The sequence below is a fragment of the Vombatus ursinus genome, unplaced genomic scaffold, assembly GCF_900497805.2.
Source record: "Vombatus ursinus unplaced genomic scaffold, bare-nosed wombat genome assembly UNPS02000580.1, whole genome shotgun sequence".
Taxonomy (NCBI): domain Eukaryota; kingdom Metazoa; phylum Chordata; class Mammalia; order Diprotodontia; family Vombatidae; genus Vombatus; species Vombatus ursinus.
In genome coordinates this window covers 1,468,206-1,495,271 of record NW_020940358.1, presented here as the reverse complement: position 1 = coordinate 1,495,271, position 27,066 = coordinate 1,468,206, and the positions used below count along the sequence as shown (strand labels likewise).

At 41.4% G+C, this 27,066-nt stretch overlaps 1 protein-coding gene, 1 long non-coding RNA gene and 1 other non-coding gene across 7 annotated transcripts in view; 2 read left to right on the top strand and 1 right to left on the bottom strand.

Annotated features, from left to right (window-relative positions):
• LOC114033615 overlaps positions 1-12,758 on the top strand; it is a 20,879-nt gene extending 8,121 nt beyond the window's left edge. The window contains exon 3 of the long non-coding RNA XR_003568000.1: positions 10,908-12,758. This is a non-coding gene — a long non-coding RNA (uncharacterized LOC114033615). The remainder of the gene's footprint in view (positions 1-10,907) is intronic.
• Positions 1-27,066, bottom strand: part of EXD3 (exonuclease 3'-5' domain containing 3) — a 411,990-nt gene that overhangs the window by 104,535 nt on the left and 280,389 nt on the right. The window contains exon 20 of one of the 5 annotated variants that reach the window (XM_027849203.1): positions 17,889-17,939. The exons of the other annotated variants lie outside the window; for them this stretch is intronic. Coding sequence (XP_027705004.1) covers positions 17,931-17,939 — 9 coding nt within the window. The 3' untranslated portion in view covers positions 17,889-17,930. Of the gene's footprint in view, positions 1-17,888; positions 17,940-27,066 lie in introns of those variants that run through there. 5 annotated transcript variants of the gene reach the window in all.
• LOC114036803 lies at positions 4,835-4,941 on the top strand. Its single transcript, XR_003568377.1, has one exon. It is a non-coding gene; the product is annotated as a U6 spliceosomal RNA (small nuclear RNA).

Sequence of the window (27,066 nt, the reverse complement as noted above, 5' to 3'; positions counted from 1 at the left end):
AGAGAGAGAGAGAGAGAGAGAGAGAGAGAGAGAGAGAGAGAGAGAGAAATCTATTCAGAAATGAAGGTAACATAAAACAAAAGATATCAATAAAATTTAAAAACACAAGAAAGATGCTACTAATGTGTTACAGAGGTCATGTTATTTCTCCTACAAGGACCCTGGGCCAATTTTATCTCCTCCTCAACGTGTCCCAAATCCCAGGGCAAGTACTTATTATTAATAATAATATTCTCCAGTAATGGATAGCATTCTACCTACTTTACTAGCACAAATATTGAAGTACAGCCTAGGAGATGACCTGATTAAGGTGACTAGCAAGGCTAGAATGAATAAGGAATGGATGTCTGATACCCTAGATGGCAGAATTGATGTTGATCACATATAACTTCTGCCAAACTTATTGGATACCATTAGGAAAAATGAATCACATTAGGGACTAATTCATTTTCAAAACCAGTTTATTTTTTGTTAAAGACCTTATGGTAAATGAAATGATGCAACCCTTCTAGAGTACCCCAAACTCCCAAATGTTCTTTTCTTGCTTTCTACTCCCATAATCTTAACATAAGATACTTCACATTCATATACACTGATTGTAGCATGTTCTTTTGAAACACTGAGTTTCATAGTCTATATAGTTTTCCTGCCATTAGGACTGACATCAGAGGTGATCATTTGTCCAGCAAAATGGTATGGTTGGTACGAGTGTAGTTACAGAAAATTCCCTTCCCCACCCACCTTCATGCCCTCTTGGTAGGGTTCACTCAGGAAAGTCATAATGAAACTGTAAGTCAACAGACTTCCTGGAATTTTCTGGAATAGGATGTTTGCTTTGCCAGAGAGAAATTGCCTATCAGTAGGAGTTCAATGTGGATTTTGGCTGTGACACTGGCTCAACCTCTGGATCCAGTTGGGAGAGGGAAAAAAAGAAAAGGGTAAAAGAGAACAGAATATGCTGGTTCTCATATAAATCATCAGGGGAGGTATGAAACTATGGGCAGCAGCAGAGCCAGGGAGATAGTAAGACACAAACATATTCTGTCTGTCTAAGTAAGCTCATGGGACACTCTTTCTTTGAACAGCCTTTACCCTATACAAGTTTCCCCCAGACCTTGCCCTGATTCCACAAGGGTCAGCAGGGCCTCAGCATCTCCTGGCAATGCGTTGGCATTCTTTACACCTATTCCATCCATGGTGTGCAGTTTATTACCTCCACAGCAATGGCCAGTATTTAAAACAAAAGTTGCTATCTTTTGATTTTATCTTTCACCAGATGTTCCTCAACAGTGACTGCAGACATGACTTGAGCCCTGTCACTAATGCTGTCGTCCAATGAGGTAGTCTATCTGTTACCACCATGCCCTGGGTACCTGCAATAAGTATAGCCCAGTCCATGACCACACAGAAGCATCTTTACATCTAGGCTTCCTTTTTCACGGTGAAACCGATTCCACTGTGTCTCTTTATGGTCATCAAACCCTAGCTGCGCTTAGGAATTCAGCCTCGGTGCTTTTCATGGTTTGGTGATAAGACACAAACAACTCTCCTTCCCCCCAATATAAAAATGGATTTGTCCATGCTTCATTTACATTTAATAAATCACTCACAATACACTCATCATGTACTTTACTCCCCTTGCAAATGTCTAGCAAGCAATTATAGAATACATTTCCTGCCCACAAAGAGCTGAGAGTCAATGATGAGAGACAAGATTAACACATATGAAACAAGAAGCAAACCTTGATATAATAAAACAATTGTATAACACATTTAGAGAACAGGATAGCAAATAATATGGCACTAGTTATGTGGCACAAGCTGTAAGTACAATTGGTGTTAGGGAAGAGAAGGATCAAGATTTAGTGGAACCATCAGGAAAGATTTCATGGAGGACACCAAAACTCAGCTCAAGGGACACCTCTATATGAAACTTTTCCTGATTCCCTCCCTCTCACATTTCCTTGTATTTATTTTATATACACTTACATATGTATGTGCTGTTGCCCCTTCCAGCTATATTCTCAGCTGAGAAACTTGCTTCATACTTTACCAAAAAAATTGAGGCCATCCAACAAGAGTTTTCCCTTCTCCCCTCCTCCTCATCTCATGTCACTTAGACACCTTCCTCTACCATCTCCTTCACTGTGGTCTTTGATGGAAAAGCGGTCTTTCTCCTTGACAAAGTCAACTCCTCTATATGTACCATTGATCCCATTCACTTCTGTCTTTTCCAGAAGATTGTCTCCACTATCATCTACACTCTCTCTCATCTTCAATCTTTCCCTATCAAGGTCCTTCCCTGATGCCTACAAACATGCCTATGTCTCTTCTATCCTTAACTACCACCCTCTTCCCACCCCATCCCTGCTACCACTCATTTGATCCTAATATCTCCATGAACTATCATCCTCTATCTCTCTATCTCCTAGGCTAAATTTCTTGGAAAAGTCATCTATAATTTGTGTCTCCACTTCCTCTCCTCTCACTCTCTTTTAAACCTTTTGCAATCTGGCTTCCAACTTCACCCTTCAACTGAAATCGAGCTCTCTAAAGTTATGAATAATCTCTTAATTGTCAAACCTGATGGTGTTTCCTCAGTCCTAATGCTGCTTGGCCTTTGCAGCATCTGACACTGATGATCATCTTCTGCTCCTGGAGAGTCTACCCCTCTCGGTTTTCGTGACATTGCTCTCTTCTGGTTCTCCTCCAAGCTGTCTGATGAATGTTCCTCAGTCTCTTTAGCTAGTTCATCATATGATGCTCACTAACTCTGTGTATCCCTGAAGGCTCTGTCCTGGGCCCTCTTCTTTTTTCCCCATGTGCTCTCTCTTGGTAATCACATTACCTCCCATGGCTTCAACTGTCATCTCTATGCAGCTGATTCCCAGATCTATTTATCCAGCCCTTGTCTCTCTCCTGACCTCCAGATTTACATCATCAACTGCCTTTTAGACACTTTGAACTGGATGTCCCATGGGAATCTCAAACCCAACACTCTGAAAAAAAACTTGTTATCTCTTGCCCCAAACCCTTTTCTCTTTCAAACTTCCTTACTACTGTCAAGGGCACCGCCATCCTCTTAGTCACCCAGGCTCATAACCTTTAGTGTCATCCTTGATTCCTCATTTATACTCACCCCTCTCCCCTATATCCAATATGTTGCCAAATATTTTTGCTTCTCCTTTCACAACACCACTTGTATATATCTTATTCATACAGCCACCATCCTAGTTCAGATCCCATAAACTTTTGCCTGACTATTGCAAAATCCTTCTAATTGGTTTCCTTGACTCAAATCTTTCCCCATTCCAATCCACCAACCTTTCAGCTAACAAAGTAATTTTCTTTCTTTCCTTTTTTGTTTGTTTGTTTGTTTTAGGCAGTTGGGGTTAAGTGACTTGCCCAGGGTCACACAGCTAGTAAGTGCCAAGTGTTTGGTCTGAGGCCCGATTTGAACTCAGGTCCTCCTGACTTCAGGGCCAGTGCTCTATCCACTGCGCCACCTAGCTGCCCCTAACAAAGTAATTTTCAAAAGAAGTAGAGATTTATTTACTATTGACCATGCCAGTTTCCTTCTCAGTAGATTCCAGTGGCTCCTGGCTAATACCTCTAGGATCAAATATATAGTCTTTTGTTTGGCATTTAAAACTCTTTATACAACAAGAGAAGGTGGAGCCAAGATGGCAGAATAAAGGTGGGGACTCACCTGAGCTCTCCTAAATTGCCTCCAAACAACTTTAAAATAACACCTCAAAATTAATTCTGGAGTGGCAGAATGAACAAAAGGATGGGGTGAAACAATTTTCCAGCCCAAGACAACTTAGAAGGTTGGTAGAAAAGGTCTATCTCAGTGGGAGTGTGGTCCAGCACATGCCATGTCTCAAAAAGCCAGCAGTACGCCTTGGTGCAGTGGTGGCTTCTAGAGCTCTCAGCCCAATGGTAAGGGAGTTGGGCAACTAGTCAAAAGGAGAACCCTTTGCTGGCACTGTGCAGGACTCTGATGCCTTGCCCATATGCAGTTCTGGGCCACAGTCCTAGGGCGAGAAGGAGCATTAATAGGAGTGAGGATCCTGGTCATAGTTCCAGGGTGGAAAAGAGTACTTGCAGGCACTCACAGACCAGAGCACAGGCCAGGAGAATAGTAAATACACACCTTCCTAGATCATACCACCTTGAAGAACCAAAAACTTATAGGTTTCCAGAGTTATATCTGAAAACAGATACAAAAAGACAAAACAAAACCCTGAAGCTTGGGACAGTGTCCCCTCCACCCCGGGAGCAGAGCCCAATTTTAACATAAAGTTAAAAGTCAAGAAATAGGCTGGAAATATGAGCAAAAAACAAAAAAAAAACCCTAAACATAGTAAGTGGTGATAGGGAAGACCAAGACACAAATTCAGAAGACAACAATGTCAAAACAGCTACATGCAAAGCTTCAAAGAAAAATGTAAACTGATCTTAAGCCCCAAAAAGAATTCTCGGGAGAGCTCAAAAAAGATTTAAAAAAATCAAATAAGTGAAGTGGAGGAAAAACTGGGGAAAGAATTGGGAGTGATGTAAGACCATGAAAAAAGAGTTAATAGTTTGGTAAAAGAAGCACAATAAAAAAAAACAACTAAAGAAAAGAACACCTTAAAAAACAGAACAGACCAAATGGTTAAAAAAAAAAAAAAGGCACAAAAAAATCCACTGAAGAGAACTCCTTAAAAAGCAGAATTGGCCAAATGGGAGAAGATGCACAAAAATTCACTGAAGAAAAGAACCCCTTAAAAATTAGAACTGGCCAAGTGGAAAAGGAGGTACAAAAGCTCACTGAAGAAAATAATTCCTAGTGCTTGCTTGGGTGGTACATATACTAAAATTGGAACGATACAGAGAAGATTAACATGGCCCCTGCGCAACGATGACATGCAAATTCATGAAGCGTTCCCTATTTTTAGAACAGTCAGATGCAAAGCTGAAGGAAATTGTCACAAACTTCTTGGCTGGATTTGAACCTTAAGTTCCCATGGATTTTTATCATATGCTAGTTTGGTTTTGTCGATGTTTCTTCTAGTGATTCGGTTCCATTCGTTATAGGACTTTAACAATGCACCCTTGCGCCTAATGTACAGAAATCCCATTATGAATAAAGGGTTCCATGTTTAAAAAAAAAAGAAAATAATTCCTAAAAAATCAGAAGTGCACAAATAAGAACTAATGACTCCATGAGTCATCAAGAAACAATACTATTAAGAAACAATAAAAACAGGGTCAAAAGAATAAAAAAAATAATAGAAGAAAATCTAATGTATATCATTGGAAAAACAACTGACCTGGAAAATAGATCCAGGAGAGATAATTTAGGAATTATTAAACTATCTGATCAAAAAAAGAGCCTAGACTCCATCTTTCAAGAAATAGTTAAGAAAAACTGCTCTGATATCTTAGAACCAAAGGGTAAAATAGAAATGGAAAGAATCCACTGATCACCTCCTTAAAGAGATCCCAAAATGAAAACTCTCAGGAATGTTATAGCCAAATTCCAGAGATCTCAGGTTAATGAGACAACCAGCTAGAAAGAAACAATTCAAATATTGTGAAGCCAGAATCAGGATAACAGAAGATTTAGCAGTTTCTACATAAAAGGATTGTAGGGCTTGTAATATGATATTCCAAAGGGCAAAGGAGCTAGGATTACAGTAGAATCACCTGCCCAGCAAAACTGAGTATAATCCTTCAGGGGAAAAAATAGACATTTAATGAAATAGAGGGTTTTCAAGCATTCCTGATGAAAAGGCCAGAACTGAATAGAAAATTTGACTTTCAAATACAAGACTCAAGAGAAACATAAAAAAGTAAATGGAAAAGAGAAATCATAAGATGTTCAATAAAGTTAAACGGTTTACATTTTTGCATGGGAAGATGATACTTGTAACTCCTAAGAACTTTATCATTATTAGAGCAGTTAGAAGGAATATACATAGACAGAGGGCACAGGTGTGAGTTGACTATGATGGAATGATATCCAAAAAAATAAAATTAAGGTGTGAGAAAGAAGAATGCACTGGGAGAAGGAGGAAGGGAGAAGTATAATGGGGTAAAGTATCTCACATAGAAGAAGTGTGAAATAGCTTTAACAATGGAGAGGAAGATTGAGGTGATGGCAGACAATGCTTGAACCTTACCCTCAACAGAATTGGCTCAAAGAGGGAATAACGTATACACTCAGTTGGGTACAGAAATCTATCTTACTCTACATGGAAGTAGGAGGGGAGAAAGATAAGAGAAGGGGGAGGCTGATAGAAGGGAGGGAGGATTTGGAAAGGTAGTGGTCAAAAGCAAAACACTTGAAGAAGGACAGGGTGAAAGGAGAGAGACAGAAACATAAACAGGGAAAAATTAGGAAGAAAATACAGTTAGTAATCATAACTGTGAATGTGAATGGGATGAATTTACTCATAAAATGGAAGTGAATAGCAGAGTAGGTTAAAAACCAGAATCCTATAAACATTGGGAAAAATTTTCACAGTAAGTTTCCCTGATAAAGAATTTATTTCTCAAATATATAGAAAACTGAGTTAAATTTATAAGAATAAGAGTTATTTCCCAATTGATAAATGGTCAAAGGATATGAATGGGCACTTTTTAGATGAAGAAATCAAAACTGTCTATAATCATATGAGAAAATTCTCTAAATTAATGTTGATTTGAGAAATGCAAATTAAAACAACTCTGAGGTACCACCTCACACCTATCAGATTGGCTTATATGACAGAAAAGGAAAATGACAAATATCAGAGAGGATGTAGGAAAACTGGGACACTAATATACTGTTTTTTTAATTAATTTATTTTAATTTATCAATAATCACTTCCATATGCTTTTGAGTTTAAAATTTTTCTCCCCCTTCCTCCCCACTACCCTCCCCAAGACGGCACACAATCTGATATAGGCTACACATTTACATTTCTATTAAACATATTTTCACATTAGTGATGTTGTAAGTAAAAATTAAAACCAATAGGAGGAACCATCAGAAAGAGGAAACAAAACTCAACAGAAGAGGAAAAAAAAATAGCAATTCAACTTCCATAGTTCTTTTTTTGGATGTGGATAGCATTTTCCATCACAAGGCCTCTGGAGATGTCTTAGATCCTTGTATTGCGGGGAAGGGTTAAGTTTATCAATATTAGTCATCACACAGTGTGGCTATTATTGTGTACAACATTCTCTTGGTTCTGCTCACTTCACTCAGCATCAGTACGTGAAAGTCTTTCCAGGTTTTTCTAAGGTCAGCCTGTTCATCATTTCTTATAGCACAATAGTATTCCATCACATTCATATACCACGACTTGCTCAGCCATTCCCCAATTGATGGGAATTCTCTCAATTGCCAATTCTTTGCCACCACAAAAAGAGCTGCTATGAATATTTTTGTACATGTGAGACCTTTTCCCATTTGTATGATCTCTTTGGGATATAGCCCTAGAAGTGCTATTGCTGGGTCAAAGGGTATGCACATTTTCATGGCCCTTAGGGCATAGTTCCAAATTACTCTCCAAAATGGTTGGATCATCTCACAACTCCACCAACAATGCATTAGTGTTCCAATTTTCCCACATTTTCTCCAACATTTATCACTTTCCTGTTTTGTCATGTTGGCCAATCTGATTGGTGTGATGTGGTACCTCAGAGTTGTTTTGATTTGCATTTCTCTAATCAATAGACACTAATATACTGTTGGAGGAGTTGTGAACTGATCCAACCATTCTGGAGAGCAATTTGGAACTATGACCAAAGGTCTATAAAACTCACAGCAATATCACTACTAGGTCTGTATCCTAAAGAGATTTTTTTTTTTAAAAGGGAAAGGACCTATAAGAACAAAATATTTATAACAGCTCTTTTTGTGGTGGCAAAGAATTGGAAATTGAAGGGATGACTATCAATTAGAGAATGGTTGAACAAGCTATGGCATATGATTATGATGGAATATTATTGTTCTATGAGAAATGATGAGCAGGAGGCTTTCAGAAAAACTTTGAAAGACTTAAATGAACTGATGCAAAGTGAAGTAAAACAGAACCAGGAGAACACTGTACACAGTAACAGCAATATTACATGATGATCAACTATGAATGACTTAGCTATTTTAAGCAATACAATGATTCAAGAGAATTTGGATGGACTTATAATGAAAAATGCTATCCATCTCCAGAGAAAGAACAGATTGAGTCTGAATGCAGATAGAAGTATGTTTTTTTTTTTTAATTTTCTTTATTTTTCTTGGTTGGTTTTTTTTTTTTTTGGTCTGTGTTTTCTTTCACAACAAGACTAATATGGAAAAATGTTTTGCTATGACTGCACATATATAACCTATAGCAAACTGCTTGCCTTCTAATGAGGTGGGACAGGAAGAAGGGAGGAAGAGAATCTGGAACTCAAAATTTTAAAAAATGAATGTTAAAAATTGTTTTGATATGTAATTGGAAAAAAAAATTTAAAAAGAAAGAAAAAACTCTCTTTATAACTTAGCCCTTTTCCTACCTTTTCAATCTTCTTACATGTTATTTCCCTCAGTATACTCCATAATCCATCTACACTGAACAGCTAGGTGGTACAGGGAGGGGATAGAGCACTGGGTCTGGGGTCAGGAAGACAGAAGTTCAAATCTGAACTCATACACCTAGGAGTTGTGTGGCCCTGGGCAAGTCACTTAACCTTTCCTCAGTTTCCTCATCTATAAAATGGGGATAATAATAGCACTTACCTTTCAAGATGGTTGTGAGGCTTAAATAAGATAACAATTGTAAAGTGCCTAGTACAGTGCCTGGCATGTAGTAAGAGCTATATAAATGTTAGTTATTACTGTTATTTTCTATTCTTCATGTTTGACATTCCATTTTTCACCTCCATGCCTTTCTACTAGCTGTCTCTGAGGCTTGAAATGCTTTCCTACCTCACCTCTGCCTTTTAGTTTCCCTGACTTCCTTCAAGACTCAGCTCAAATCCTACCTTCTTTAGAATACCTTTCCCAGTCCACCAGCTTTTTATTTGTGCCTTGAGATTACCTCTTGTATATATATGGTTATTTTCATGTTTGTCTTTCCCTAATCCTTCAGGGCAAGGAGTGTTTTTGCCTTTCTTTGTATCCCTACTGCTTAACATAGTGCCTGGCACACAGTAAGCATTAAATACGTGCTTGCTGATTGACAGATATGCAGATTTGAATTGGGTCGTGGAGTATAAGGGGGATATGTTTAGAGTAGGAAGAAGGGAATCCTGGGTACAGGGAGCATCAGGAATAAAGGTACAGAGGAGTTAGTGTGCACAAGAATCTGGGACAGTAATGAGGTGGTTCTGATTAAAATAGAGACGGGCACCTTTGGGAATAATGACAGAAAGATAGGTTAGGTAGGTTGGTGCCAAATCATGGAAGATCTTGAATGTCATTCTAAGGCCATTTGTTTGTTTTTGTTTTTTTGAGGCAATCGGGGTTAAGTGACTTGCCTGAGGTCACATAGCTAGTAAGTGTTAAGTGTCTGAGACTGGATTTAAACTCAGGTCCTCCTGACTCCAAGGCCAGAGCTCTATTCACTGCACCACCTAGCTACCCCAAAGGCCAGGTGTTGTTTTTTTTTTTTTAAAGGGCATTTAGTATTTTTTTTTTTTAATTTTTTTAGGGAATTGGGATTAAGTGACTTGCCCAGGGTCACACAGCTAGTAAGTGTCAAGTGCTTGGTCTGAGGTCTGATTTAAACTCAAGTCCTGACTTCAGGGCTGGTGCTCTATCCACTGTGCCACCTAGCTGCCCTCATATGGCCAATTTGGAAGTCAATATAAAACCACTCAAAGTTTCAGAGCAAGGGAGTGACACGGTGAAAGGACTGTTTGAGAAAGACTCTGGCAGCAAGGGCAGGTTAATTAGAAGGGGAAAGGTGATTAGTAAAAAGACTAGTTAGGAAGCTCCTGTGGTAATTCAGCCATGAAGACATGAGAGTACAGATTAGGTTGGATGTCATGAGAATGGACAAGAATCTGAGGGACGCTGGAGAAATAACCAATAGTACCTGAGAACTGATTGGATTTAGAGGGTGAAGTAGAAGAATGAGTCAAAGATGACCGAGGCTTTTTACCCAAATATAATAATAAGAATGGTAGGTCATTGACAGAAATAGGAGGCTAGAAAGGGGGCTTTGCCTACCATGACTCCCTACATCTAACAACAACAGGTAACATTTATATAGTACTTACTATGTGCCAGGCACTGTGCTGAGTAGTTTATAAATATTATTTCATTTGATACTCACAGCAACCTTGCAAGGTAGCTGCTATTATTATCCCCCTTTCACAAATGAGGAAACTGAGACAGACTGATTGACTAGCCTAGAGCCATACAACTAGTAAGTGAGACTGGATTTGGACTCAGGTCTTTCTGACTTCCGCACTATGACACCCTCTAGCTGCCCTGTCTCTTTAAAGCTGAGTCTTTTTCAGTCCTTAATAGTGTTCTCACGGGGGTGGGGGGGAACTCTAGATTTTGTTTTTGACAGCCTCATTTAAACTTTTTTGATGATTATAGAAAGCCACTTTGCTTCTTTGGGACATAACTTCCATAATTGTAAAATGAAGGCACTCAAGTTAATAACCATAAGCAAATTTTTATTATTATCATTAATAATAATAGTCATTATTATTTGCAAGGTCCTGTGCTTGGAGTTTGGAATATAAAAAGACAAAAGAAGATGTAAATCTGCCTTACATGAACTTACAGGGTCCCTTTGTACCCTAAAAGTCTATGGGTCTCTGGCTTCCCAAAATTCGATTTCTTTCCTGGAACAGATAAACTCATCTTTACTGAGAAGCCCTTTTCTCAGAGACCTTGGAAATAAATACATTCCTGCTCATTCCTTCTCTTTTAGGTCCCTTACTTCATCCCAGACTAAAGGAGGAGAACCTAGCAAATGAAGGCAGCTCTGCTGTACAAACACCAGCACTGTATTTTCCAGGAAGTATGTCAAATGTTGGGTAGCAGGCTTTATAAGAAGACATACAGCGGTGAACTAGGGCTGGCCAGATCACTCATCTAAAGCAAACATTTCTGTGAGGCACTGCCAGGAGAACCAGGCCTCCTTCCCTCCCTGCTCTTTCCACAACTGGAAGCAACAAACAACCACAATAAAAAGGGGAGCTTTGTGCCAGACTTTTTCCTCCCATGTCTGCAGCCAAGTTGGCTGCAACGCTACTCGACTTAAGCGCATTATGAATGGGCTGTCCTTCCAGATGCAAGGATCCTGGCACCAGGCTGCAAGCATACTGCACGAATCCAAGAGAAGAAACTGAACTGGAATGTGTGAGCCAGGAAAAGCAGAACTGTAATCCTCCTGAAACTAGAAGTGGTTTTTACATGTTATCGAACTACAAAGAACCTCAGGAGGTAGGCAGGTCCCAAACTGGGAGTCATCATGGGGAACTGCATATATACATTGCTCTAATGAAACAGGACAGCAAAGTGGCTTAAATATCTGAGGATTCTGGAATTAGAAGACCTAGGTTTGAGTTCTCACTCAAGCACTTGCTAATCATGTGATCATGGGTGTAAATCTCTGAACTTCAGTGAAGAAGGTAGTTTGTAAATTATAAAGTGCTATATAAAAATGGAAGCTATTATTATTAGAGACTGTGAGCAGATCCCTGCCCTGGGCTTACTGAGGGAAAAAACATGAAGCACAACCATAGCCTTCTATCCTGGGGTACTAGACACGTTTCAAAATATCAGGAAAGCATAAATTGAATGTAAATAGCAGATTACTGAGGGTTTTACTTATCCTATATTAATGTTAAGTCCAATATGTAATATATACAGCATATTACAAGCTGGGAATAACTATTTTCCTCATAAAAGACACCAACAAGATGTTCTTCATGGGTGGGTATGTTAATAGGTATCTGTGTGGCAACATTAATTCATGGGCATATTTCAGCTCTTGCTGGTCAAATGAAACACTCTGGTTAGTCCCCAGTCTCAGCTATCTTCTGGCTTAGCACCTGTCTATAGTGGGACACTTGCTCTGCCAAGATTAATTCCACATCTTCTTTGTCTGAGAGCTTCAAGTACAGTTGGTTATTGGGACCGCTGGCTATGAATTGAAGGCCTTCAGAAAACAGGAGGGCATTCCTAGCCTGTTGAGTTGCTATATTCTCTGTCATTAGTCCTAAGTTCATAGGTCACATGGGCCTCTCACCTAGTCCCACTCAACTCCCCTGGAAATGGGTAGTGGGTCAGATAAAGTTCTGCCAACTTTGTTGGAAACAATCACAACTGCTGGGGAGGAACCTCAGGATATAATGGGGAAAGACCTTTAGGTGGCAGAGGCCAGTTCTGCTAATGGTGCCAAAGGCTTCACAAAGTTGGTACACACAGTTTGAAGATCTTAGATGTTACACAGTCATGAGGAAGAGGGTGCACTGTTTGACATGAAGCTTCAGAGTTTCCCACATCTTTGGCATGCCTCCACTAAAAAGCCAAGATAATTCAGGAATCTACAAACAGGTAACCCAGTGAGAGATGACCTATGGATACCTAGATGATTATGCAAACGTGGCCTATGGACATACAATTATTTATAGAGATGTAATCTACATACATCTGATGCAGAATAAGGGCCAAATGAGTGTGTTCCCACTTCAATGTGAGTTTTCAATATCTTACAAGTATAACAGAAATCTATGAGAACTACTTTGAAAATACATACGTGGGGCAGCTAGGTGGCCCAGTGGATAGAGTCAGGAGGACCTGAATTCAAATCCGGCCTCAGACACTTAACATTTACTAGCTGTGTGATCCTGGGCAAGTCATTTAACCTTAATTCACCAAGTCACCAAAAAGCAAAAAAAAAAACCCCCAAAACAACATATGTATGTGTATCAGTATGTGTACATACACGTATGCATGTAATACATGAAAGGGATACCATAAAGGGAGATAAATAGAATACCTGACCCATGGCGATAGGGCCTACAGAGACATAATTCACAGAAATGTAACTTGTGGAGCTGAGCCCTGTTATAGATGCTCAGCTGTTCCCAGGAATGAGTTTATGAACCTCTATTGGCAAAGCCTGATAAGAGTCATGTTGCCTGGCTGCTGGCTTAGTTCAGATGGGGCTGAGGAGGAGGGAGAAAAACAAGACAGAAGAGAAAACACTGCTTAATCCATGGTTTCATTCTTGGCCCATTTCATGTAGTACTTTTCTCACAAAGCCTACTAGGCCTAAAGTTATGAGATTCATTTAATTTTTTTAAGGGACCTGACCCAAAAGCCAGGAAATCTGAGTAAAGATTGACAGAAGATCCTCTTGCTAGGTAAAGACTTGAAAGGTTACTTAAGTCATTCACTTGTCTCTACCAGATAGGGCAGATACTTAGTCTTTTTCAGAGAGATTCAAATCCATCATTTTTAAATAACTCTCTAAAAGGAGATTATACTTGTCTCTGTTTGGCCATTCAACGCCCTACCATTTTCTCCTTTTTCCTTTTTTGGAGAAAAAAACCCCTCTAGACTTAGAAGTTCACAAGTCATTCCTTTTCATCTGATGGATCTGAAATTAATTCTGCCCCTGTGCTTTTACATTGTATGACAAGGTGAGGCTTCCAGCTATTCTCAAAACTCTGGGGAAAAGAGGAACACCTAGGTTATTCCCCCAAGGTGACTGGTTCTGGTGACCAAAGCAGCCTTACCTTTAAAGAGAGAGGGGCTGAAGTGTAAGCACTGGGGGAGGTGTCTGCTCAGAACAGGGAAAGACAGAGCAGAACCTGTGGGTCAGGAAATAGTTCATCGGGAATGCCCGAGAGCAGGGTCAGATTGGAGGCTTCTCCTGCAAAGCCCAAGGTGATAATGCCTGAATTCTGGCAAGGAGGCAGTCCTTGGCAGAGCTGCAGGAAGGCAGACCAAGGATCTGCTGACCAGTGACGTATAACTCTTTAAGAGAAGCAGGCAAGGAACCATCATGGTGAAGAAGTCTGCATTACATCCAAGCCCCCGGACCCAGTAGTTCTATGCTCCTGATAAGAGAACTCAGCTTCACGGCCAGTTTAGACCCTGCTGGGTATGCTGAGATATACCAAACAGATAAAAGCCTGAGCTATGCAGGGAACAGAAAATAACTGACTATTCACATTTCCATAGGGAGCATTAATTTTGATTCCAACAGTGGATTTCTGGAAGATAGGTGTCTCTGCTCAGCTGAAGGAGCATGGAGAAGGTTCCTAGTCGTCATTTCCAGGAAGCTGTTTGAGTGCATCTGGGACTTGGGAGAGATTTAGGCCTTTTGTTCTCTAAGCATATGACTTCTCCTTTCATTATCATGTGGTGTCTGGGGAACCAACATTTTGCGACTGAGATTCTCATAGTTTGTCTCCAGCAGGGTAGAGGCCTCGTTGCCAGCGTTTGAAGAACCCACCCCACCACAAGGCTATCTCAGGGGATTAGAGTGGGCTTCCTCTCGGCCAACTCAACTTCCTGTTTTCTCAGGAAAAATAAAGAGTAAGTCAAAGTTCTGAAAAGCTCATTAAAACATCTCCCAAGGCTTTAGGGACATCCTGGGGTCTTTATAACACTTGCTGGTTTTAGTGCAGACAAAGAGATGCAAGCAGATTAAATTTATGTCAACCTCTGGAGGGTAAAAATGAAATAAAAAATCATGAATGTATTTTAACCTCAGATGCTCAAAGAATTCCAATTTTCTTTCACTGAAAGTACAAATAGCAACCTATTAAGAAGTAGTGACAGACCGAATTATTATCAGAAAGCACCTGGAGGAAAACTTTCACTGACTTGGTTAGCCTGTAGCATAGGAAATATCACTAGGTCTGTCTTTGAGGAAGCCTTGATATTAAGATCCCTGAAGTTCAGATTAGGATTTTACCTGTGATCCCCTTCTTGAGTCAGGACAAATACTGCTGCAGTGTGAATACCTAGTGCCCTGTTCTGCTCACACTAAGAACTTAATACACATATACTTTTTTATCTATTAAACCACCTTTAAAATTGTGTGGAAAGTGAACTCTCATAGTATTAATCCTTGGTTTATTTTTTATGATTTTCATTTTAAAATCAGAGATAGGTCTGTATTTTGAAAATCAGTGGTGAGAGGTAAAGTCGGATCATATACGTCACACTAGACAGTGGTGAATTCTATAAGTGTTATGGTTTCCATAAGCAGTTTACTCCAGCTTTTGAAGAGGAGTTAAAATAACCACTGCCAGAAAAGGACCGATTCTTACCCACAGTAGGTACTCATTAAACATATATTCAGTAGAATAAAACTGGAAATATTACTAACAATGATAACAGGCATGACAGAGTTAGCCTACCAGCTCAAGTAAATCATGAGCTAGGTTGAGCCCCAGAGTCTTAGAAAATTAGGATACAGAGTTACTTTAAGGTTTACAAAGCATTTTCCTCCCAACATGCCCAAGATAAGTAATATAAGCATGATATCATTATTCCCATTTTACAGATGGAGAAATTGTGATTTTGAGAGGTAAAGTCATTTACTTGTAATCACACAGATAAGTAAATATCTGAGGCAGAATTCAAACCCAGATCTCGACTCAGAAATTAGTGTTCTTTCTATCATGCTGCCTTCTTAAAGAAAATTCCAAATGAATTTAGAACTAAGGAGAGAGTTGAGGTATGAAATGGGGACAACTCCCTTTCATTTGTTTCTTCACTTCCAATCTTGGATCCTCTGTTTCTAGGAACACAAATTGGTCATAGCTTCTTCTGCTCCAGGCTCAGTAAAACCCCAGGTTGGCCTAGATCAACATCCCCTGCCTGGTCCCAGACCCGAACCCTGAGGGAAAGATTCTGTAGAGAGACATGGGTTTTCTTTTGCTCTGGAATTTCCACTTGGGGACCAGAAACTTTCTGAATAAGGTTTGAGGAAATGACCCTGAGCTGAATGTCTGGACACATGTGAATCATGGCTAGATTCAAGGAAGAATAACAGGAGATCTCAGCTAGAAATCTACCATCTCTTCTTATCTTGGGGGTCCCATTCACCTTGGAAGGGCAATGGAACAAATATCTCCCTCTCCCCAAATAATTTTTCAGTGAGGTAGTTCAGCCATTTGTTTCTACAGGATGGTCAACAAAACAGCTGCTATCAGTGTGACTGAACCATGAACTGCAAACAGGGGTAGTTAAGAATGCACATGGTCTCCCCCAATGCAACCTGTGATTCACTTCCAGGCTGGGTTGCTGATATATGTACAATCTGCTAAAGAGGCTTGGAAATTCAGAGACTTTATCATCAAAGATAATTATGCTACTAGAGACTGATGAAGGTGACTACAAGTGGGAAGTCTGGGCAAGTGATCTGAAGAGAAATAGTTGACAATCTGGTTTGCTTAGGGATGGATGGCATGTTACTGAGGGTGAAAGGGCCCTCAATGAGGAACATATCGTGCCAATGTGAATTGTCATCCAGCATTCTCAGCTTCTTGAAGAGGAAAGAACAATTATAGAATTCCTCTCAGGCTGTTTGGAGACATCAGTACCCAAAGCCTTATTGTAGCTACTATAACCTGGATGGTAGAGATGACTTCCTCCAAAGGATCACTGAATAGGGTGTCTGTTTCTGTTTACTGTTTTAAAAGAAACTCTATTTAATTTTTCATTACTTTCATTCTGCTTTGTACATAGTGTTTTGCTAGGCAACACACAAAGCAAGCTGCACAGGCATGTTCCTTAATTTCAGAGAACAAAAAAGTAAAATGTGAAAATGCAAAAGATAGATCCAGGCACACAGATAAACTGATATTTGAATGGATACTAACAAACTGATAAGCTAAATGGAATTTTCCACTGGGTCACTGGACAGCTTGTGATTCTGATACAGGGAACTGAGGACAAAGTGAGGGTCCCCTTTTTCAGAAAGAAAACCAGTATGGATTTGGGTAACTAGTTCAGGCTTCCCCCTTCCTGCCTGTGCCCGACAGACTGACTAATGTCCAAATGACTGCTCCACCTCTTTGAGTTTCTCTCACTCTCACAGATGACTGAAGGCTACAGATAACCTCGAGCTACAAGGGAGAGGAGCCGGAGTTGTAAACTGTATAATTCATTTGCTAAATGCCTACTATGTACAGAACATTCTGTTAGGCACTTGAGGAGATCTGGAAAAAAAAAACAAAAACAAAAAGAAAAACTTAGACAAGACATACTCCTTGACCTGAAAGAGCTCACAGTCTAGTAATATAACATTCAAACACAGGGGATCATAATATGTGATAATATATAATAATATAATATGTGATAGTATATAACAGCTATCCTAACAAAGTCTTCAGGAACACACATGCTCCCTGAGTTACATCATTCAGTTCATTTGGACCACACCTCAACTACTAAGTAGACTAAGAGAAATACCAAGGTCTCTGTTTCCAGGTCATAGAGTTCAGAAGAAAAGAAGACTGTCAGTCTCTTCTGGTCTTTCTAAACCAGAAGAGAACTCTGGGTAAGACAAAGAAAATGAGAGTAGGATCCATGAAGGTGATATGAAGTATTAGGGAATAATAAACCAGAGGGGATTTCACAACATGGACTTCAGTGCTGTGATAACACTGCTGGAAGGTTTCAGTCTGTCTCAGTATCTTCACCCTTCTTTGTCTGAGACAATTCAACAGCTTTCTTCCAGGGGTATGTACACTGGACCATTGCTATAACACTGTCTATACATTTTATTATGACGAACCACTTGAAATGTGGTCCTTTAGGGATTTCTATAATCAAACCCTCTTTGCTTGGCCTTATTCTGAATCTGGCAAGATTCTACTTTAGAAGTACAGCTCGTTCCTACCAGAAACAGATGCTATCAGTCCATCCAACGATGTCTCAGTGTTAAACATCTACAGTGGGATTAAGCCTTCTTATTCATGCACTAAAATAGCTGCAAAAAAGAATAAATGATTAGTGAAGTTTCCAGGTTGTGTCAGTGACAGAAGGTTGTGAGCAGGAATAGCAATGGGGAATCACATCAGAACACCACTGACGACACCCAACTCTAGGTCTGTGCTTGAGGGAGAGGAGTGTAAGAGCAAGGATGCTCTTGGCAAAACTCCCTATGATGAACCACACCTAATGGGCAATGATGGCGTTCAGTCTCTGTGGGAAAAACTGGGTCATGTCACTAAATGTCTGGTGACTTACCTCTGCTCTGCAGAGAGCAGCTCACTATGGGACTCCCTGGCTGTGGCCTGGCTTTTGCTAAGCAAGCTTTGAAAGCCAGGACTCTCCAAGAAGGAACAGAAACCCAGAACCCAGAACAGATGAGGTCACATTCAATGAGAGAGTCAGAGATGAGACAGGTCCTCAATGTGGCTTGATTTGGAGAATCCAGTCTTAGAAGTGAAGAGTGAACATTTTGCTCCCTGACTCAAGGAGAAGATCTGCCCATAGATGAGAGAAGGTTAGCACCTCCCACAATGAGAAGCTCTGACAGCAGACTGAAACCACTGTCACAGGGGCAAGAGGCATCACCTTCTTCAAGGCCTTGGTGTGGCACACACACACTGCCAGGTATGAGATGAGGAGGATCTAAACAATTCCTTGAACTCGAGTCACGTACAACAGCACAAGCTCCATTTATTCAGAAACCCTGTCAAAGTTTTATTGTCATAGTCATAGAGACTTTTTCTTCCCCTTGATGCCCACATGCTGACTGAACAGAAAGTCCTAGGGAGAAAAATTTCTTCTTTTCACATAGGGTAGGATGAGGTCACTCCCCAAGGCACACTGGTTTATTCCCCAAAAGGCTCCAGAATGATCAGGCAGTGTTTGCTGGTCCCTATGGGGGAAAAAAGGCACATCCTCCCAAGGGAGAGGTAGGGACCTATGTGACAATGTTTCATAGGCACAAATTCTATACCCTCGCTCTGAACGAGATCTACCAAGGGCTCTCCTCTGCTAGGGATCTTTGAAGAGGACGACAACAACGGTAACAATTGCTCTATGTGACATTTATGCAGCACTTTAGGGTCTGCAAAGTGCTTTGCATATATTATTTCATTTGAGTTTCACAACAACTCTGTAAAACATGTACTTTAGGTATTATTATCTCCATTTTACAGATGAAGAAACTGAGGCTAGGAGAGATTAAGTAATCTTTCCACAGTCACACTACTAGTGTCAGAGGAAAGATGTGGAAGCAGATCTTCCTGATTCCCAATTCAACACAATATCTATTATTCCACCATGCTGCTGATAGCTTTGGACCCACCTTCAAAATCGAGAACAAGTTTCTGCTGTTATTTTATCCATTTGCAATTCCTTTCACTCCATTCTTTTTTTTTTTTTTTTTGGGTCCTCTGGGTCTGTCGGAACAGGGAGCCAAGGGCATGGCCTGACTCCCAGGAATAACCATGGTTCTGGCTTCCTTCCCCCAGCCAAAAGGCAGAGGGCTGTCTGAGAGGCAATCTTTCCTCCCCCTCCTCCTCCCAATCCCCTCACCACGGCTGTGGGACCCATGACATTGTGAGTGAACTCTGACCTTGGTCCTAGGGGCACAGGGGGACGAGGGTCTCCGAATGGAGAAGGGATAAAAGCATTACTCAACCTTGACTGTGCTACAGCTGTTACTCACATTAGCACTCGGCCTGAGTAACATCGGCCATGGGAAAGTGCCACTGACCGTTTCTCTGTGAGGCCTTTCACATCTCCCTTTAGCATAGAGTTCACTAAGTCTCCTGTCCCCTGTTCCCCCCTAAGAGCCATGCTTCCACCCCCACAGAGTGCCACACAACATAAATACTGGTGCTCATTTCTTCTGCCTAGAGGTTGTCTCCTCATTTTGCTTTTTTTTTTGCTTCTTGAAAACCAAGGAATTCTGATTCTCAGGCAAAGGGGCTGATAGAGGTTGATAGACTGAGGGCCACAAAAGGACCTCACTATGAAATCTGAAATCCTCATGTGTACAGGGCAGTATTCCTGGTGAGACCTTCAGTCTGCTCAAAGAGAGCAGAGGGAATCGCATTTGGTTAATAGCATCTCTCAGCCCAGTTTACAGGGTCTGGAAGACTTAGGACAGGCTGTATTCAGAGGCACGATGGAACTAACTGGATATATCTAATAAAATGCAGAGTCCCAAGGAACATAAAATAACCAAAAGCCAATTGTCCCCCCAAGATTAAAGAAAACATGGACATTTAGAGATTGGGGGTGGGGTAGAGCTCTAAAGCACCTTCAATTTTGCTGTTAATCACTTTCCACCCTGGAGAATCCTTTCCTTCACAAATTTCTAAGCAGCAGGAACCACAGCGAAGAGATTTCTATGTATGATTTTTGGCGGCCGCAGGCACTTTGACCTCAACCAGCACAAGGAGATGCTGGTTGGGGCTTCCACCCACTACAATTCTGTCCATGGGCTCCAGTCACCGGTGGGATGAAAAGACATCAGCTATTTAAAATCAGCAGTGGCCCTACCAATTAGGAGGCACAAGATAAGATCAGGCCCAGAGAGGCACGGGTTAAACTGGCCATATCTCTTACTTTCCCCTTCACTGGGCTCTGTTAGAAATAACATTGTTTAAGTACATGAGATGGGGAAAAGTTAGATTAGGAAGGATGAGGAAACAGGAAGGGAAGGGTGGCGAGAAAGCAAAAGTTTGAAAGGATCCTAGGACACTTCCAATTAATTTGGTTAGGAATGCTTGGCTACTATCCCAAGTAGGAATTGGAAACAATAAAGAGGCTACTAAAGTATGTCTTGGCCTCTCTCCTTCATTTCACATAAGAGGAAACTGAGGCTCAGAGAGGATAAGTGACTTGTCAAGGTCACACAAGCAGGAAACAGGAAGTAGCAGAGCGAGATCTTTAGCTGGGAGTCTTTTTCCTACTAGACTCTGTTGGTCCATCTGTGAGTGCTAGAACAGTTGCTGTTTGGAAAGCAATGCCCTTAAGTTAGTGCTGGAGTGAAGCACTCTGATGTCTGAGATTGAAGGTGAGGCCTGCAAGTTCTGAACCCTAATCCTTGCTCTGTTACCACCTTGTTCTGGGATCCAAAGTATGGCCTGGTCTTCTGGGGTTCCAATTCTCTTTCTACAAAATGGGTTCAATACCTTGGGCAGAGGCTCTGGATTTCAGTGCAATGGGAAATTTGCTGTGTGTGTGTGTGTGTGTGTGTGTGTCTCGTCCCTGAACAGGTTTGTAAATTCTATGAGAGAAAAGACTGAATATTATCTACACTTTGTTAACATCCCCAGCACCCACAGGGCATTTATTATTTAGTGAATGATTGAATAAAAAAGCATTTATTAAACTCTTAATATGTACCAAGCCCTGTGCTAAGCACTTGGAATGCAAATATTAAACAGATCCCTCAGGGACCTTATATTCTAACAGTGGAAGACAAGACATAAAACAGAGTCAGGACCAGAAAGGAGTGTTTTGGTTTGGAAAGGAACAAGGATGGTGAGTGGAAGACAGAGGGCGACTAACTGACATGGATGTTCCAGTAGCAATGGCAGTGTTGACTTAAGTATGGTTCCCACAGAAAGAGGGAGAAGGTTGTGAGAGGGCGCATGCATGGCAGCAGAGTTGGGTGGCAAAAAGATGGCCAGGGTAGAATATGAAGTATAGCTAAAGCTGGCCAGATTTCTGCCTCATAGAGAGGCCTCTTTGACTCCTTCAGGACTCGGCTCCAGTGCCACTTTCTACACAAGACCTTTTCTGATCCTCCTGCTGAAAGGACACCCTCCCTACCCTCACGCCCACATCCCCCTCTTATCTCTTTTTGTATGTACTGAGACTCACAGCTGCATGAGAAAAGCAAAACTCTAGAGAAAGGCACAACTAGGTCAAAATGTAACTGGGAAATGTAACCAAAATAAATAAAAATACAATACAACATAGATAATGTTAATTTGAGGTTTTCTAAGTCAATATGCTGCCTATGGGAATCTAGTTCTATTTGAGGAGAATGAGGATGCAGTGAATGGAAAGAAGATGGTTAGAGTGAACTGAACTGAAGACCCCTCTTTCATGCTATTACAGTATAGTCACTTCTTTCTCTCCTTCCTTCACAACAATAAATCCCCTGTCTCCAAGGTGGGAGGCTCAAGAGTCATGAGCCCATGCCTTTGGAGTACTTAGAGGTCCTCTTAGGAAGGCCTGGTATAAACAAAATGTTATTATGATGAATATTTATTGCTCCAAGACCTTCCATACTTGATCTTTCTATGCCAGAATTAATCTACCTTGGACCTGGTGTTTTCTGCTCAGATGCCACCTAGTCCTGATAGCTGGAAGAGACAGGTGCCCTAATCAGGCTCTCCCTTGGTGACCATAAGGAAACAGAGCCATTGTCCTTATTTCTGCCTACTGAACTCTCATTCTGAGAGCTGTGCAAGATGCAGGTGGTACCCAGGATGGAAGCTGCTGTGCATGAGTTAGTGGGGGAACACATGAGAAAAGAGGACTTTCCTTTGCTGGTTTTTGTAATGATGTTTGCTTGTTGTGCAAAAATGGGTGATAACACCTTCAAGGTCAAATTTCATCCAACGGCTTCAATTGGGCTCTTAATGAAACCACATTCTGGCATGACTCGAATAGCTCTCACCACCTGTGCCAAAGTGTCTGATTTCTTCTCTTGGCAGGGATATTCAGCCCAAAGTCTCCTGAATGGCAGCCAGAGAAACTCCTGGTCAGGTTTACAGATGGTACAGTGGAAAGAGTACTTGGTACAGTGAAAAGCTAGGGGCTAGCCCAGGTTTTGCAATTAACTGCAATATAAACTCAGGCAAATCATTCATGACTCTGGGCCTCAGTTTTCTCATCTGTAAACTGAGCAGGTTCTTAGCTTTAAAACTTTATGAATCTGTAATTGCCCATCCATGAAGCTGGCTCAAAAAACAAAGCCTCAGGATTGATTATCTGTGAGACTGGGTCACAGATGAAGCTTTGACTTGGATGTTCATGAAGACAAGCCCCTACCAAAGTCAGGCTCATCTGCCCTGTGGCCAGTGCTGACTAGACACAGCCTAATGAAGCTACATGTTTGCTCTAGATTTCAGGATGAAATTTAATTTAAAATTCACACAGAAGAAAAAGACTAAAGAGTCAATAGTTACTTCATTTAAGGAAAGACATTTATGAAGTATCCTATGCCCCAGAATCTTCTTTTCCTTGACTTTTCCTCCCCAGTCCCTTCCCTCAGGCAAGGGATTCTCAAGTAACAGGGAGAGGTAAGCACCTCTCAGAATTAACTATTTCTGTGTAATGGGGCCCTTGGAACATGCCCAGATAGCCTACCATGCAGGCATCCTTAGGAAAGCTTGCCTGGGCATTCCCAGATCTCCTAAGATGGAGGCCCTATTCTTCCCCTGCCACATGGGGAAGGTGTAGCCTCCTTTGAATGGCTGCATGACCAGAACAGGCTTTCTTTTTCAAACTAGTGAGACTGAGATGGTAACTTTTTCCTGCCTGCTCTTTCTTGGGATCTCTCTCTTCCTGTGTCCAGAGAGTGAAGATCACAGTTCATCCACAGCCCAGGTCCTGTGACCTGGACCAGTGAGAGGGGAAAGACTTCCTTGCTTCATCTCTTTTACCTCAGCTCCATAAGAGGGGCTGGGAGTGTTTATATATGCTCTGTTCCATTTGTCTTCAGTTTTAGGTCCTGGAGATAATCCCCACTAGACCTACGAATTGCAGCCTAAGTGATCTTGGAGTCAGTCTGTCAGAGAAGGCAAAGGGGCTGGGGTACCTGACACTTAAGCCCAAGGCTGGGGATCTGGACTGGGAACTGGGACTGTGCTCTGTAGGAACTGAGCTAAACTATGGACCTAAACACCTTTCCCTCCCCAGAGACAGAGATGGTATTGGCAGGGGGTGGGGTGGGGGGGGTGGGGGGTGGGCACTGGGTGGAGGAAAAGTATGCCTCCCCATGTTGAGGGAGTTACATTTGTGATTTTCCCTTCTGAAGTAAATATTCCTTTGTAAAAGCTAATCTGACTGTTAGTGGCTGAATGGAACTGGGATGCAGAGAACCAACCCCTATAACTAGGGGAACACATCAGTGGTGGCTGGTACCATTTGCACAGAGCCTAGTTACTCCCTAACCCCTTAAGGATACTGGAAAACCCTGGGGGAGGGGTCAAATGCAACACACCTGTCAGCCTCCATCTTAGGAGATCTGGGCATGCCCAAGCAAGCCCCCTAAGGAGTGCCTCCACGTTAGTTAGATCCAGGCATGCTCCCCGGGCCCCATTACATGGGTTCCATTCTTCCTAACTTTTTGTCTCCTTTTTAATCTCTTCCCCTTGAGGGAAAAAAAAAGATCAAAGGCATGGGGGCTGATGCCTTCTGAACTCGATGCCATGGGAAAGTTGGGCCACAGACACCAGACAAATGAGGGGGAGCAATCCCTTTCCCTGGGAAATCCTTTTCCCAGTGTCTGACCTCATCCCTTCTAAGGGACATATTACCACAGAAGCTCCACACCAAGTGTACTCCAAATTAGGCAGGAATTACTGAATTAAAAGCAGAAAGGTTGACATAAAGAAGTGCGACATTTCTGTCTAGGGGCTTTCCCCATTGAAAGCTATGCAATCTGAGAACTAGAGGTAGCCTTAGATCAAAGTTTTAGCAGTATGTCAATTAGGGATCAGTCTGAAAGGATCCAAAGCTCAGAGGACTTTGGGTACGGGGCCAAGCTATAGTCCCAAGATCAAAGTCTAGGAAAGGACTCCTTGTTAATAAAACAGGCAGTGGAAGCAGAAGTGATCAGTGGCAAAGGAGGGGAGCCCCTTGGTGGAAGGGGCACTTGGGTGGTTTTGTCACAACTCTACAAAGTTCTGCACACAGTGGATACTCAAGCTCTCTGATCAGCTAATCTGCTGGAATTTGTTCCACTTTCATGAAATTATAGGTCTATGATTGAAGAAGTATGCTACCCACCTCCTGACAGAGTTGATGAACTAAATATGTAGTATGGGACACACTTTTGGACATGGGCAATGTGGGAATTTGTTTTGCTTGATTAAGCATTACATGGGTTTAGTTTTCCTTTTTTTGATCATTGTGGGAGTGGGGGGTGGGGAGGTATTAAGGAGAAAAAAAGAAATGCTTAATCATTTAAAAAATTGAAAACAAAACAAAACAAAAATCCAACATAGGTCTAGTGGTAGCATAATCCCTTTGTCCTACAAAATAAGTACTGGATAGTTTATTTATGCCACTGGGTGTGCAAGAAGAATCTCTTGTTTGCTTTTGTTTCGCCATTAAAGCATTGCACCTTTTGATGTACATATTTCCGAACCTGGGGGCAGCTAGGTGGCTCAGTGTATACAGCACCGTTCCTGGAGTCAGGAGGACCTGAGTTCAAATCCGGCCTCAGACACGTAACACTAGTTGTGTGACCCTGGGCAAGTCACTTAACCCCCATTGCCTAACCAAAAAAAAAAAAATTCCCTATTTCCTAACTTGCTCATATCTGACCACTGAATGTGTATATGCGTGGGAGTTAAAAACCTGAATTAAAGATGCCTGCCCTCACTGAGCTTTCTTTCTAGCAGAGGAGTTCTTAGTCTAGCTCTTTTGTAAATAAATCACAATCAAAAGGAACAATTTTTCACTTCTTTCCTGTAAAAATATTATGAAAAGTTTCCCAGAACAGTTTCATTAAATTTGTGCATTACAAAACCTATCCATACTTAAACAAGGGCTTCTCTTTCCCAGGCCAGCTGCTTTGGTTACTGGGCATATTGAGGAAGTTGTTCCTCAGTGTTCGGGAGAACACCATTATTTCTAAGGTAACAGCTTATGACACAGCAAGCAGGTTGTACTCAGGGCTGTGACACCGATGAAGCAAAAAGTCAAGTCTGTGGGAAAAGGAAAGTTAGAACAAGGATCTCCTTGAATGAGAGAGAGGCTTTAATAATCAGTCAAAAAAAATTTATTAGGCACCTACTATGTGCCAGGAATGTGCTAAGCCTTGAGGACACAAAAAGAGGCAAAAGACAGTCCCTACCCTCAAGAAGCACATAATCTAATGGACGAGACAACATGCAAACAAGCTATATACAGGATAAATAGGAAATAATTAAGAGGGAAGGCACTAGAATTATGAGAGGTTGGGAAATGCGTCCTGTAGAAGATGGGATTTTAGTAGGGGCTTGAATCACTTTAGAGGATGAATGGAGCATGGAATGAAGTGGGGAGAGACATTTGGCAGATGGATCTACCTGCTATTAGAGTAGTGCAGGGGTGATAGGATGAGGGCCTACACCAGAGTGGTGGCTGTGTTAAAAGAGAAAAGGAGGAATATTCGAGAGATGTTTCAAAGGTGAAATTTTCAGGCCTTGGATATGGAGGGTAAGGGATGGTAAGGGATGACGATTCTTAGGTCACAAGCCTAAGGAGCTAGGAGGATGGTGCTGCTGTCAACAGTAATAGGGAAGTTTGGAAGGGGGAAGGGTTTAGAGGGATAAAGATAATGAGCTCACTTTTGGACACCTAGTTGGATATCTACTGGACATCCAGGTCAAGATGTCTGAAAGGCAGCTGAAGATGTGAGACTGGAGGTCAGCAGAGAGTTTGAGGCAGGATAGGTAGATTTGAGAATCATCAGCAGAAAGATGGTAATTAAATCTATGGGAGCTGATGAGATTACCAACTGAAGTAGCATAGAGAAAGAAGAGAAAAGAACCTTGGACAGAACCCCTTTAGGACACCTGCGGTTAGAGGGTGTGATCTGGATGAAGATCCAGCAAAGAAGACTGAGAAGCAGTAGTCAGAGAGGTAGGAAGAGAACCAGGAGAGAGTGGTGTCCCAGAAACCTAAAGAGAAACAAGTATCAAGGAGAAGATGTTGATCACTAGTGTCAGAGGCTGCAGAGAGGTGAAGGAGAATAAGAATTGAGAAAAGACCATTGGATTTGACAATTAAGAGCTCACTGGTAACTTTGGAGGGCAGTTTCAGTTGAATGATGAGGTCAGAAACCAGACTGAAAAGGGTTGGAGGAAAGAAAGTGGAGACACCTATTGTTGATTTGAATTTTCAAGATTAGCCATAGAAGAGATATG